This window comes from Gadus macrocephalus, chromosome 21 (genome assembly GCF_031168955.1).
Source record: "Gadus macrocephalus chromosome 21, ASM3116895v1".
In the NCBI taxonomy this organism is placed as follows: Eukaryota; Metazoa; Chordata; class Actinopteri; order Gadiformes; family Gadidae; genus Gadus; species Gadus macrocephalus.
Window position 1 is genome coordinate 9,495,211 of NC_082402.1, and position 15,119 is coordinate 9,510,329.

General features: G+C 46.1%; 2 protein-coding genes across 2 annotated transcripts in view; both read left to right on the forward strand.

Annotated features, from left to right (window-relative positions):
• Positions 1 to 834: 834 nt before the first annotated feature.
• rbm25b (RNA binding motif protein 25b) lies at positions 835 to 14,188 on the forward strand. The gene is made up of 17 exons (XM_060040971.1): positions 835 to 1,018; positions 1,551 to 1,648; positions 1,734 to 1,951; positions 2,317 to 2,374; positions 2,504 to 2,664; positions 3,016 to 3,201; positions 3,433 to 3,516; positions 6,156 to 6,484; positions 6,801 to 6,918; positions 7,039 to 7,128; positions 7,571 to 7,644; positions 7,960 to 8,110; positions 8,351 to 8,834; positions 9,688 to 9,977; positions 11,225 to 11,323; positions 11,427 to 11,474; positions 13,303 to 14,188. Exons 2-17 carry the CDS (start codon positions 1,573 to 1,575, stop codon positions 13,393 to 13,395), a joined length of 2,559 nt encoding a protein of 852 aa, XP_059896954.1. The 5' UTR covers positions 835 to 1,018; positions 1,551 to 1,572; the 3' UTR covers positions 13,396 to 14,188.
• LOC132449375 (uncharacterized) overlaps positions 11,484 to 15,119 on the forward strand; it is a 117,333-nt gene continuing 113,697 nt past the window's right edge. The window contains exon 1 of the mRNA XM_060040973.1: positions 11,484 to 11,768. The gene's annotated coding sequence lies outside the window, so the exon portion shown is untranslated. The remainder of the gene's footprint in view (positions 11,769 to 15,119) is intronic.

The following is a 15,119-nucleotide window of genomic DNA, read 5'->3' on the forward strand; positions in this document are numbered from 1 at the left end:
GCATATAAATCATGTCCTCCATGTATCTGGCTGAATATATCCTTGTATATATTATAAAAACATCACACTTAATGAAGAATGTTGATTAATTCCTTTGTTTATTCAGTGGAAACTCGTGCAAAACAAATGATATGACTGTCTTTAGGTTTGCCATATGTGTTATGTTTCAATATAATAGAAAAAATAGAACGACAAATTATCAAAAATCGGTGGATAAACGGATCTATTTGATCAGTTGGAGGGATATCATCGTTTGAGAGGGTGCGCTTCGTTTGTTCTAGCACTTTCCATCAAAAACCCGCCTGAATTTTACGTCACCATCTTGTCAGATGCAGGCCGCCCTCGCTATAGCTACTGCTGTCACTGTGCCAACAACAAAAAAAAACTATAGGAACCTAGCTCCCAAACATTTAATATTTGATGGCGATAGCGAATGTATATTAAATATAGCCATAATTATTGTAAGATACTTCAATGATTGTTTTCGGAAGTATGCTGGATTGATATAAAATGAATCAAAGTTAAAAGTATAAATAATCAAGGATAAATTATAAATACATATCCGATAACTATATTTATATATAGATCTACATATATTTCTTTATCTATATCATTATTAAATATAACGAAAAATATAATATAGTATAGTTGTTTTATCTATGGATAATGTTCTAATATGTTTTCTGCAAGTTGTAATACGTGGATGAAATTAAACTATAGACTACACGAAAAATGCACGATATGTAATATATTGGTTATACAATTATTAATATTCTAAATTCTAAGGTGTATGCGTTCTTTTAATGGAACGATGTACATAGGGCCTTCTCTCAGTGTGCCCAGTTTCAGAGGGCAGAGCCGACATACAAAACAAGCGCACCGCAATTCCGGGTCTCACTTGCGTCTATGTTTTTGAAGGCCCCCAAGACCTACCTGCTAAAACAAATTGTGGAGTAAGCGATTCAGGAGCCATAACCAGCTGGTAGCTGTTTTCAATTGACGTGCCACCTGATTTAGGGTATGTTATACATCTAAACTTCTATCTAGTGAGACTTGGCGGCAGAAGTATTGTCTGTTTTACTCGTGTTAGCTTAGCTACTTTTAGCTTCAAAGGGACGGTTTCACATACGGCAGCCCAAAGCACGCGGGTTGCTGCAAAATAGTTATTGTATTCGCAACTGTTTATAAATATCTCTTTGATTGATCGTATAAATAACCGAACGAGTATGGTCCGTATAATATAGTACGCCAACTCAACAGCATTTAGGATGATTAACATATATGCGATACGAGTCTAAACTACCGTCATCTCGGTAAATTGCATCCCCATTCCCCTTCACGTTGTTGTATTATTAACGCAACACTGCTCGAGTCATGTAGATAATCATTTACTAACGGATCAAATAATAAAGTAACTGCTATGTACCGCCTGTACGAACTTTACACACACACACACACACACACACACACACACACACACACACACACACACACACACACACACACACACGGGCGCAGTGTTGTAATATTATCTTCTCTTCCTTCAAGAGGTCGGCCAAGTTAGCACACAAGATGTCATTCCCTCATCTAAACCGACCGCTGTTGCCACCTCCAGGGATGCCTCCCCAATATGCTGGCTTCCCTTCAGGTAAATATATTCAAAGATGCACAACCAAGGACGCACAAATTTACATGTATTTACCCCTTGTTGATAAATCATGTTGTTTTTGCAGCCCCAATGATCCCTGTTCACATGGGCTTAATGACTCCGGCCCGTGCTGTCCTGATGCCTACATCAGTAGCGGTGGTCAGTAAACCAGCAGCCCTTAAGAAGGATGTCGTTTCTATCCGAGCCAAAGAGGCAGAAGAGGGCAGTGGGCCCACAACCACAGTATTTGTAGGGAATATTTCGGAGAAAGCCTCGGATATGCTCATCAGACAACTGCTGGCGGTAAGGGATGAGATTTGGAGGCAGCGCACAGACCCCTGTCTGGGAAACTGCATCAACTTCTTCCACTTTATATTATACACTAGTATGTATTAGGCTAGTTCTTCCTTTCTAGTCTTTTCATTTTCCCTCAAGTGTTCAGATGTGATGCAGCACCTCTTGCTTTGCCATGCAGATTATGCATTTGCTTCTAGATTTTTCAAAGTCTAGAAAGAAATGCATAATTTGCATGGCAAAGCAAGAGATGTGAGGCGAGACCATTAAGTATAGTACCAGTATCTAGTATTCTATCAATTTATGTTTGAAACACAATCTTATCAGCATTTGGCTTTATAACCCATGTATTCTGTACGGAATTTTCTTTTTAGAAATGTGGAATCGTCTTAAGCTGGAAAAGAGTTCAAGGAGCCTCTGGGAAGCTACAAGGTAACCAGTTAACTCTTCCATACGGGGTCATGGCTGTTGCAGTTTCTTGGCCTGGTTGTACCTCAGAGGCCAATAGCCCTTTCCTCCTTGTGCTGCGTTGACGTTTCTTCCCACCCTCTCTGGGCCCAGCGTTCGGGTTCTGCGAGTACAAGGAGCCCGAGTCGACGCTGCGTTCACTGCGTCTGCTCCACGACCTGCAGATCGGAGACAAGAACCTGCTGGTGAAGGTGGACGCCAAGACCAAAGCCCAGCTGGACGAGTGGAAGGCCAAGAGAAAGGCGTCCAATGGGGTGAGGAGCCCTCTCTTCTTTCGAGAACTGGGCTGCAATGGATGAAGTCATGCATTGATTAAAATGGTTCTGGACTTCCCTAGCTGATCAAGTTGTGCGTCTTGAAGTTTATTTTTAATATGTGCATTACAGAACAGCAAGTAGAAGTCATGACCATGCATGAAATATAATTCCTATAATTCCAGGCATCCTCAACTATGCTTACTAATATCAGTGCAAACTAAATGAAAGACATGGGATACAATGGAAAAATACGAAGGAAATAAAGAAATGAATGTACTATAATAGGATGACAGTTTTGTATATTTACTGTGACTATTTAAAAACATACATATATGAATCCTGGTTCAGACAGGGAAGCCTGAGGGCACAGAAGAGGAGAAGGACGAAGACATGGATGAGGAGACGAAGAAGAAGGACCAGATTGTGAAGGGCGCCATCGACGCGTTGATCCAGGAGAACGCCAGCGAGCTCAACGCTCCTTCGACGGACGACGAGTCCAACCGACGCAAGCGAAAGAGGGAGAAAAAAGAAGAGGTGATGTTTTATTATAGGATTCGAACTAATGACTTCATTAGTTCCAAAAAAAACAAAACGGAATGAGGCAAAACGTCATTCAGCTTTGCTTAAATTTGTGATGTTAACTTGACAAATTACACACTATTATGCAGATAAAAATCGATTAATTGATTTGGCCTTTCTGCAGAAGAAGTCGCATTTCAAACTATATCGCTCATTCAGTGTTTTTTATGTGACATTTTTCTACAGGAGGACCTCAATGCCATCGACATGGAGGATGACAAGAGGGACCTAATTTCCCGCGAGATTAGTAAATTCCGTGACACCCACAAGGTACAGTGGCTCATTTGATGCATTGGACGTGACATTACAGGCTTTCCTTTGGACAGATGCCCCTCACATAGTGCATTCCAATAGTCTACATTGTGCTAGAAGACACCTTGCATACCAAAAGGCGTAAATTGGTCCCACAAAGATATACATTCGGAATGGCCTTAGGCCAGGTGGCCTAAGGCTATTCCGAATGTATATCTTTATATACATAGTGCAGATGCACTATTAACATGAACACAAGTTGCCCAGTACTTGATTTGAGTAGTGTATTATCCTATGCCTACATGATGGGCTGCATGTCAGTGGGAACAATATATTTAGCTTTTGGAGGCCTGATTTGACACTTGTGATCACCTTAAATCAAGCTCTCTAAGTGTGACCATAATAGATCCATGATTCATTCTTCACACAGAACAAAACTAATGCATGGAGACAATGTAAAGTTACCAGAAGGCTAATCTATTCATTAAACCCCACCAATATGATAGTGATCATTTGGTGACTAAAGCAAGATGAATCTCAGAGCTTTGGGAAAAGGTTGCGAGGATAGGATGTAAGTATCAGCTTTAATTTACTAATTACATATACCGGGCGCCCCTCTCTTGAGGGCTTGCACTGGGAGCAACTGCATAGGCTCTCCGGCGTTTTTGCCTGATTGTTTTGTGGACTTTTTTTTAGCAACATTCCCTTTTTTTTGTAAGGGTTTTTGAATTTGGTGACAGTCTAGGCCCCACAAAGCCTCAGGGCCCAGTGAACCTGTGCGAGTCCTCAGCAAACTGCTGCTATGTCTGGATGGTGTTCATGTCGATAGCCACTGCCAGTGTCTCCTTGGACATGTATCCTCATATACTGCTAGTGGCGAGGTGGGGGGGGGGAGGGGGTGGGGAGGGGGGCGTCCTTTCCACAGCAGCACAGCGAATCGAAGACTCTCAAGGTGCGTACGCCCTTGAATGCATGTGAGTTCAATACATTTTTTTTGTTTCATCACGTCCCTCCATTGCGTCATTATCCTTCATTTCAGTGGGCGAAACGGGATTGTTTTAATGCATCCATTTTACACATACGCAATGGGCGATGCTGGTCCGACCAGCAACACAAGGATTGTAAGGAGACGACTTAAGAGTAATAGTAGGCACTATTAGTAGTTCTGAGAAAAAAAATTATGTTTCAGACCACATCATGTTAAGTTTGTTGTATCTTTACGGTACAAAGAAGGATTTATCTGTCTTGCCAAAATTCCTAATGCAAATTCTGGCTTGCCATGTCTACCTAAACTCAAAAAAGATGGAGGGAAAACATGTACAATTTGTCGGTCTCGATAGCTGTTCAAGCATCAGCTCTTGAGTGGTAAGTAACATTAGAAATTGTCTTTTTTAAAATGTTTACTGAAAAAAGCCTGTCCTTTTGAGAGGCGGTTTCACCAATGGCTTCTTATATTTGTTCATCCAATGTATTCATCCATACCATTCTAATTTAAACCATATGGACTACATTACCCACAAGGCTTCTGGTCAAAGGAACTTGAAGCTTTTTAAAGATGTTTTGTTCATCAAATGTCAATCGGATCATACACCTCTCGCTTCCCGTGTTTCTTGTATGTGGACACTTAGGCGTATAGTTCCAAAGTAACACCGCTATGGTCACTTTTCCAATGATCAAGCTGTAGCACAGAGCTATACATTCTTAAAATGACACACAAGCCTTGTGTCTAGTGTCCAGCAAGGTGAGAGTGTGATTGTGTGTGGGTTTGTCTGAGTAATGGATCTAGAACAACCCTCCCAGGATTCCTGCCAAGGGGTAAGACAGCTTCTAATAATTAACTTACCTGTAACAGAAATGTGTCTGATCTTTTGCTCTGTTTTTATTGGGCGCCATGCTAACTGCCACTGCACCCGTTAAAGTAAAAGGATGTTAGCCACTTTTTGTTGTTACATATCTGAGCAAGCTAGAAGAATCCCGTAATGTTTTTTTCCTTTTTGCATACCATTGTGACCTGCTTTCCTCCCAGCCCTAAGTTAAAAGGCTTGTAGGGGCAGCGAAGGGCTGAGTCCATAGTTCAACACCTGTAAGTCACAATCAACCAGTTAAATGAAAAGACTCACCACTCTTTGTTTTTGTTTTTATTTCCTTTTAATTGTTTGACTCGTTATAACCTTGGTTTAGTTCTGTTTTATCCTTGTTCTCGGGACGGGGAGACTCCTACGGAGAGAGGGAAAAAGAGCGATGTCTTTTCACGGCGCCTTTTTCTTGCTATGTCTAATGACCGATGTTTCTGACCGCTTAAGTGGTTTCATGTGACTCTAGCACAGGTAACATGCGAGTGTTGAGCATGATTTCATTCCTGCTTAGTTGTGAGTGGCATGAAGGCGGAGGCAGTCGGCCTATTAAGTCCATGGAGGTCTTGGTCTTAGGGGTTAGCTCCAGCCATCTTGTCCCCCCCCCCCCCCCCGTTCTTTTGACTTGGGGATTAAGGACTTCAGAACAGATGGATCATTTTGGAAGCACGTAGACCTGATCTCGGGCTTAACATCATGGGCCTGGAAACCACTTGAACGGGTCTTTCTGAGAGTCACTCAGCTTCCCATGCTTCCCAAATCTCCCGCTGACTCCCCCCCACCGTCTCCGCTTTGCCCCCGCAGAAACTGGAGGAGGAGAAGGACAAGCGCGAGAAAGAGCGCCAGGAGTTTGAGCAGGACCGCCGGGAGCGGGACCGGCAGCGGCGGGAGCGCGAGGAGCAGCAGCGCGAACGGGAGAGGGAGAGGGAGAGGGGGGACCGGGACAAAGGCGACCGGGATAACAAGGTGGACCGGGTGGACCGGGTGGACCGGGTGGACCGGGACAGAGAGCGGGTGGACCGGGAGAGGGAGCGCGTGGAGCGGGAGCGGGAGAGAGCCGAGCGGGAGAGGGAACGTCGCACCAAGGAGAAGGACTGGGAGATGGAGCGCGGGGGCGACCGCAGCCGGTCCAGGTGAGCTCACGGAGAAGGGAGGAACGCTCGGCCCTCCTTGTTTAAGAGGATGTATACTATGACTTATATCATAGTATCATAAATATCTATTTTAACACTATGCTCTACTTAAAGCTATATCCTCTTATTTAAAACGATATCCTGTATATTTTTAACTATGCTTCTATTTAAAACGAAAAGCATCTGTTAGGAAGGGCCCTCTTAGGGGACAGCTCTACGCCACTGCTTGCCTCTTTCTCAGAAGCACTTCCCCCACCACCAACGTGTCTATAGGGGCTGAATGCTGAAAGGTTGTTTGTGTTTTTTTGGGGTACAGGGACAGGAGTCGCGGCCGTGACAACGACAAGAAGCGGGACCCGGAGGAAGAGGAGGGTCTCCATGAGCGCAGGAAGCTGGAGAGGCGTCTCAGGGAGAAGGAGGCAGCCTACCAGGAGGTAGGGTGGGGTGGGGTGGGGGGGAGGGTCCTCGTCCATCAGAGGACTATCAATGCTGGCCCTGGGAGAAGGCCTGTTTGTAGGAGGGTGTCTGACCATGATGTTGTCTCCTGCCCACAGCGCCTGAAGAACTGGGAGCTCCGGGAGAGGAAGAAGACCCGGGACCACAGCAAGGGCGTGGAGAGGGAGGAGGAGAGGCGCCGCGAAATGGTAACACCCGTGTGTGTGTGTGTGTGTGTGTGTGTGTGTGCGTGTGTGTGCGTGTGTGTGCGTGTGTGTGTGTGTGTGTGTGTGTGTCGTCGATACACAAAAGTCACGTTTCGGTCCTTGGTTTTTAAGCCACGGTTCGGTATGTTTTTCAGTACAGCAGGGTTAAAAGAATTTTTACATTATTAAACATTGATTTTTTGATTTATTAAATTGTATCAAACGAATGCCTTACACAAATGCAAAGACATAAAATACAATTGAGGGTAAAAACACAATAAAGTCCAGGACTTATTTCCATTGTAATCCTAATACAGCTGTTGGCAAGCGTCAAGGAAGGTGGTGGGGGGGGGTGCTTCCATTTTTGCTTCTTTGGCTCTGCTAGTGTTATGTTGAGTGACATTTAAATGGTAACTGAGGTCTTGTTTTCTCTACGGTGCCCCAGTTGAAGGAGGGCAAGCGGCTGAGGGAGTTCCTTGAAGACTATGACGACGAGCGCGACGATCCCAAATTCTACAGGTAGGCAGGGCGGGGCCCCGAACCAAACAGATGGGTCTTTGGTTCTGCCGCATCGTCAATATCATGCTATGCACATCCATTCAAAATGTCGTTTGATCCAATTGTGAAACAGTCAGGGTGGTAATTATAATGGGACAGATCGGACACAGGGTTCATACTGAACTCCATGGACAAATGCATTGGTCCATGTATGCCTGGATGCTCTCTGCAGAGGCATCCTCCCCGACAGTCTTTGCTATTTAAAGCCCCCCCCCCTCCCTCTTGCAGCTGCAGCTATTGGTGGTTCAGGGTGTAATTGTGCCTTGTGACCCCTAGGGGCAGTGCGCTGCAGAAGCGGCTGCGAGAGCGAGAGAAGGAGATGGAGGCAGACGAGCGTGACAGGAAGAGGGAGAAGGAGGAGCTGGCAGAAGTCAGACAGCGGCTCTTGGACCAAGGACACCCGGACCCTGACGCAGAGCTACGCAGGGTACGCGTGTGTGTGTGTGCGCGCGTGTGCGTTTGTGTGCTAGTGTCATGTATATTTAGCACAGCTTGCTCCCTGGTGTGTGTTTGAAGGTCACTGAGGCATCTGAGGGGTATCTTCTATCCCTGTGTGGTAAATGTGTTGTCTGTTTGGCTCACGTTTTATTTATCTATTAAAAAAAAAAAAAAGCCCTCCTGACATTGGCCGTTAACCCCCCGCCTCGCTGCGCCCCCATTGGTCCAGATGGAGGAGGAGGAGGAGCAGCGGTTGCAGCTGCAGCAGCCCCCCGTCATCCAGCAGCTGGAGCAGGAGCGGGAGCTCCGCCGCAAGGCCTCCTCGCGGGACCGCGGGGCCCGGCAGAAGGACAAGGGCCGGCAGCGGCAGGAGGAGGCCGGCGGTCCGCACGGCGCCCAGTCGGAGGAGGGCGAGGTGGTGGAGGAGGGCGAGGAGGACGACGACGACGACGCTGCTGCCGCCGCCGCCGCCGGCCAGGACCACGGCCGCGGCCACCCCGAGCCCCGGGCCGAGCCCAAGGCCCCCGCCATGCGGCCCGTGGTGAGCGCGCCGGCGGTGGCCACGCCCCCTAGTGCCAACGCCTCGCCCGGCTCGCCGGAGGACGCCTCGCCTTGCGGCATCATCATCCCCCACGAGAACTCTCCCCCCGACAACCTCCCGCAGGAGGAGCAGCGGCCCCGCATCGTGGGCCTCAAACTGGGCCTCAAGCTGGGTAGGTCTCTGTTGAGGAACGGTACGGAGCGCAGCACCACTGAGTAGCGCTGCTCCATTATGGGATGGATCATAATCACCATTATTCTGATCAATATTGAAATCACGATTATTCATTCACAATCACGATTGTTTTTCAGTTTGAAAACATGTTGTATTTATTCACCATGTTTCTCCCAAATAAGAACTTTGTGACTGAGGACTTTGAAATACCGCCTTAAAAATTTCACAAAATGGTCAAAAAGAAAATGTTCCAATCTAAAATGATATACAGATATGTATCCAGCTGTTCTGCCCTTTCTATGAAACATAAAAAAGATAATAATAATTATCGAAAAACTCGTTTATGTTCAATTTGTTATCGTTTGACGCTAAAATCGCGATCAAAATTAGAATAATCGGCCAGTCCTACTACTGAGGGTGATCAATGGCTATCCGCACACCATAGGTACCATTGAGGAGAAAGGCCATTGAATAGAATGAACGTATCCATCAAGTGAGTGACTGTTGGAGATATTATTATGATGTTGTATGATAACGCGGTTAGCATTTTTCTGCTGACTTGAAGACCGAGACGAGATCACCTTGTTCTTCATCACACTATTCGAGATACCAAAACCTCCAATATGTCTTGCCTGAACTTGCATATTTGCAACAAAAAAACACACTGCTCCACCATAAGCAAAAAGGGTTTTTATTCAACTTAAACCGTATGCATTGTCTGGAGACAGGGTAATTATGCATTCGAGATCCAAACCTTATACATAGTGGCCTTAAGCAACACCGTGGCACTGTAAAGGAAAACCGAACGCTACAATGTCCTCACTGTTGTTGTTTCCTCCCCCCGCCACCAGGCGGCGGAGGCAGCCCCGGCCAGCCGCACGTGGGCAAGCGCAAGCGTCTGCCGGTGGACAGCGTGTTCAACAAGTTCAACGAGGAGGAGGCGGACGAGCGCATCCCCAAGAGGAAGCTGGTGCCGCTGGACTACGATGACGATAAGAGCCTGGGCGCCGACGCACTCGCCGGCAAGGCGGACGACGGCAGCGAGGAGAAGCGCAAGCACATCAAGAGCCTGATCGAGAAGATCCCCACGGCCAAGCCCGAGCTGTTCAGCTACCCGCTGGACTGGACCATGGTGGACGCGGTGAGGGGGGGGGCGAGGACGCACCCGGCTCACGGGCTCTTCGTTTGGTTGTCAATAGTCAATGTCATTTTGCCGTGAGAACGGAAGATAAACAATGTGAAGTTCATGATGATCTATTGTCCTCTCCTCGACTTTCAATGCAAACATTTGTTGCCGTTGTATTTTTGATGGGGGATTGATATCATCATTGAAAGCGGTGTGACAATAGATTTTTGCACATCAATACAATCCCAGCTTTTGCCTGTGCTATTTGCCAGGTGGTTTCAGATTCAGAAAACGTTATTGTCTGTCGTAACAGAAAATCGTCGTTGACGTGGCTCGGCACACAAACAGGACAATGTACTGATAGGCGGTCATACAACATGGATTTCTGAGAGCACACACTGTGTAAAGATCTTAAAACAAGTATAAATATTAGAAATGAGCAAGATAAAAGCTGTGGATATGTGTAAAGTGACAGTGCGTCAGGGTTAATTTGTATGTTATTCCTAGATAGGGGTACTCTATATCGGCGGCCTGATGGCAGAAGTTGGAAGGACTTGTGCAGGGGGTGGGTGGGATCCTGTGTAATGAGGTTGGCTTTCCTTTTTAACTGCCTGGCTGTGGAGTGCTGATAATTGGTTTGGAGTTTTGCCAGATATTTTGCTTCCTTGATTGATGATCCGGGAAAGCTTTGATTTGTTTTTGACAGAGGTGAGGGAGAACCAGGATGTGATGCGACAGCTGTTAAAATGTCCTGTCTGACATCAAAGTGCCTGAGTTTGCTCAGCAGGAACAGTGCTGTGCCTTTTTGTACACTGAGTCTGTGTGCTGGGAGAAGGACAGGTGGGCGTCGATGTCTGTGCCCAGGTGTCTAAAGACCTCTACCTGCTCAACTGTCTGCCCGTACAGCCTCAGAGGTTGAAACAGAGGTTGGGGGGGGGAAGATGTTCGCCTCCCCCCCACAACACAGGGCCAACACTTGGTCTTGGTGATGTTGAGCTCCACAGAGCTCTCTTATCCACGGCGTCGGGGTGTTGACCTGCTGGTAGTAGGCAGCCAGAGAGGTGTGATCCTTGATGTCGGCCACCAGGGCCGCCATGTCGTCTGCATACTGTTTGGCAACCGTCTTTGAAAGATACTGCGACTTTTTTCCTTCCATACCAAAATGAGTTCATGAACACACACAAACAAATTGGAGTCATTTCGAAGAGGGCGGTGGACTTTTATCTCCTCTAAATACGTCTGTTATTTCACCCGTTATTCAGACCCTGATGGAGCGCCGGGTACGCCCCTGGATCAACAAGAAGATCATCGAGTACATCGGAGAGGAGGAGCCCACACTGGTGGAGTTCGTCTGCTCTAAGGTACTCATCCCTCCATGGTCTGAATTGATAGTCGGCAGATAAAGACAATCATGTAAGAATACCAACCCTGAGCGTTTTGTTTCTACCTCCACACCTCCTTTAGGTGATGGCTCACGGCACGGCGCAGGGTATCTTGGATGATGTTGCCATGGTGAGTAACCGTCCGGGTGCGAGACGGTGGTTGTCTTAAGCCCAGTTCAGACCAAAGATTCACCTTGCAACGAGACGGTTTTAGAACGTCGCAGGGGCGGTGTGAACGGGTCGTTGCAAGCCGTTGCAAGGAGTTGCAAGGTGTCGCAAGGCGTTGCAAGGAGTCGCCAGAGATTGAACATGTCAAATCGCAAGGTCCAGTTTTAGAACGCGGCGATTTAACTATTTCTCTTCAGCCAATCACAGCACAGAACAACTTGTACGTCACAGCCTTACTCCGTCCCGGTACCGTACTGTCCACTCCAGCATACAAATATCCGAAGATGGCAGACTTCTGGTCCGAGGAGAGGGAGGAGAATTTAATTCGCTTGCTGGAGGAGCAACCTGTCCTTTACGACTTTGGCAGTAAGGGGTATAGCAACAGGGACAGCAAGAAGAAAACATGTTGCGACATTACGGTGGCACTTGGTGTGGTGTTTTAAAGCGTCTTATGCCGCTTTTCCACTGCATGGTACCAGCTCGACTCAGCTCGCATTTTTTGCGTTTCCACCGCGAAAACATGGTATCTGGTACCTGAAGTGGCTGCTTTTTTTAGTACCGCCTCGCTCTAGGTTCCAAGCGAGCTGAGCCGATGCTAAAAGGTGATGTCGGCAGACGTTCGGCCACTGATTGGCCAGAGAGTGTGACGAAGTCACGAGGGCGACATGGCAACCATGCTGGTAACAGCCATAGCAGCGCTGCAGCCAACATATTCCACTTCTTCAACATGCCAGCTAATAATACGAATACCATCGCATCGATGTCCTCCATTGTTGTTATGTGGGTTCTGTCCATGTGTGGGTTGCATAGGTGTTGTTTGCGTCGCGTACAAAAATACGTCACGGCCCTTTCGCGCAGCCGACCCCGCCCACTTCCAGGAGGTACTATTTGCGGTGGAAAACGACCCGTGCTGCTACCGTGTCGAGTCGAGTCGAGCTACATGTGCGGTGGAAAAGCGGCATTAGAGTACCATATTAAGCGCTATATAAATTTAATTTATTATTATTATTATTAAGTTCAACTCGTGACCGTGTTAACTGGTGACCATTAGCCGAATGCGTCGTTTGTTGTCTTGGCTACGCCAGCTGTTGGAAATCAGGCCAGACACGTAGATGTCCTTGCGAATGCCTCTTTGATTTGTCTTTCAATAAAATGTCAAAATCATTCCCATCAGATTCGTATTTGGAGTGTAATTGGAAGAAACTTGTCACGTAGAACCGTTTTTAGCCAAAATAAATGAAAAACGGATGCTTAAAATATGGTACATTACGGGATTCGAACTCATACCATCGTGGAGGGGAATATTAATAAGGTCGGATTTCATTCCGTTGTACCGTAGACCCACTTAGTAATTTTCCTCAAAAAAATTATAAATTCTTCGTGAAAACCCGAAAGGCAGCCAGATCAACTTGTGAACTTGTGTTCACAGTTGCTAGGGAAACCACCTACCGTTGCAGCCAGTGTGAACTGCCCAGTTTTAGAACGTCGCAGCCCGTCTCGTCGCAAGGAGTTGCGAGTTGCAAGTCGTTGCAAGGTGAATCTTTGGTCTGAACTGGGCTTTAGTTGCTAGGTTTTCATTTCTGAGCTGAGGGCACCCACGCATTTACAGCCACGATAAACAGGAGACGGTTGCATTTAGTTTCACCGTTAGTGTGGCTTGGTTAGTATGTACATGGGGAATATCATCCAGCCAAGTGGCCTATATGAGGCACAGCAACCTTCATCCTACTTAGACATTGCCACGGTCACTTTGGTTTACTCACTCGCTTTTCTTACCGTTTCTCTTCCAGGTTCTTGATGAGGAAGCTGAAGTCTTCATAGTGAAGATGTGGCGGTTGCTCATCTACGAAACCGAGTCCAAGAAGATCGGGCTGGTAAAATAGACGACGACGACGACGACGACGATGAGGACGCAAACACCGAGAACATGCTGACCTTTTTTAAGATAGATTTATATGTATATACCTAGTGATTCTTCTTTTTCTTGGTCGAGACTTAATCCTTGAACACTTTGTTCATAAAGTCTGTAGTATTCTGTCCCGGTTTGTGGAGCACTCACTGCAGGTTGTTCTGCGTGTGTGTGCTGCTATTTTACAGCAAAAGTACAAGCAAATAAGAACCAGTCCAACCAACGGTTTTTGTTTCACCTGGAACGGCCCGGAATTTTCAACTTTGCATTGGTATTCATGCAAACGACAAGTCATAGGGGAGGGGTGTGGCTTCTGTTAAACAGCAGGGATCCTCTTAAGCCAGTGGATCAAATCTCAAGACAGGTTTCATTTACTTTTATAATTGTTCCCAATGATGTCTTTTTACCAAGCGCAAGCGCATCGACTTGTTACTTGAAAACCTCTGAAGGAATCTCTTGTGCAGGACAAAAGAATGTGCGTAAGGTTAAGATTTTGGTTCACTGTTGGTGTGGCTTGGTTCGGAAGACACAAGTGTCATGCAATTGTTTTGTATAACTGTCTCATGTATTTGTCAGGACATCACAAAAGGTGACTAGTTGTGTAAATGTTTTCTGAGCCAGTCTGGCAGAATTCAATGGTTGGCTGTATTCCTGCTGCTCAAAAAATCACACAACCACTATGGGATAACATGGCTTCTTCCATTCAGAAATGCCCTTTGTTTTTTGTATCAGTGGGCTTTTGTTTCAAATAAATTTGATTTTTTTTTTTATACCGTTATTACTGGTACGTTTTGTTGAAACACTGAAGTAACTGGCAGTGTAGATTGGATTTCATCTTTAACTTGATGCTGCAGGGGATTACATTAAGGTAAGTGCTGATCCTTTGAAAGGAAATGGTATTGAAGCTCTACACACATCCCAGTCTGCCAGGCAAAAAATGAACTAATCAATGAAAGACTGACCTCACTTGTCGACATTAGACCCAGTTTCAAAAATGGGAATTTATTGTTGGATCGTTCATAAGATCAGCAAGCGCGTCATCGGTCCCTGGATCTGATCCCTCCTGACCCATTTAAGGCTGATGCCAAGCCCCATCCCAGTGATAATGAGAACTGTAGACACAAATGGGCGTTCTCGTGTGGTGGGAGTTCCCGTTTACGCAGACTGGAACGCCCCATTCTTATTCTTCGTCGCCTTTTCTCGCTGAACTGTATTAAAATTTCAAAGTGTACTACTCCGAAACCATGTAAATAGTGTTGTAAATAAACTTCCAAAGCTTTTCAAATCTTATTTGGCAAATAACTTCACATGGTGTGTGAATAACTGTTTATGGCATAGATTTCTCCTCAGATTAGGCCAATAAAGCAATCATAACAAAAACACAAACGCTCGATCAAAGGCCCCCTCTCCCTCGGGTCAATCAAAACCCTCATTGTTTAACATGAATTGGCTAAACAAATGACCACTGTACCATATTTAAACACAATTCAAATTGTGCAGAGAATTATTTCCATTGGTCATTCTCAGTGGCGGCTGGCGATCAAACCTGTTGGTGGGGCACAGTAACAGACAGGGGGTCTGAGGTTCCCCCCCCCCCCCCCATATTCTTTTTGGAATTTAATAGATTTGATTTCCTGTAATCTGGTGCATTTTGGGGATGGCCACTACCTATTGACCTACTTTTCATTCAGATTCATA

What these genes read in the sequence shown, in the direction of transcription:
- rbm25b (XM_060040971.1), top strand. Translation starts at nt 1,573, where the DNA reads ATGTCATTCCCTCATCTAAACCGACCGCTGTTGCCACCTCCAGGGATG. An exon ending in ATATGCTGGCTTCCCTTCAG is followed by an intron (nt 1,649 to 1,733) that starts GTAAATATATTC and finishes TTGTTTTTGCAG; the next exon opens with CCCCAATGATCCCTGTTCAC. An exon ending in TCATCAGACAACTGCTGGCG is followed by an intron (nt 1,952 to 2,316) that starts GTAAGGGATGAG and finishes TTTTCTTTTTAG; the next exon opens with AAATGTGGAATCGTCTTAAG.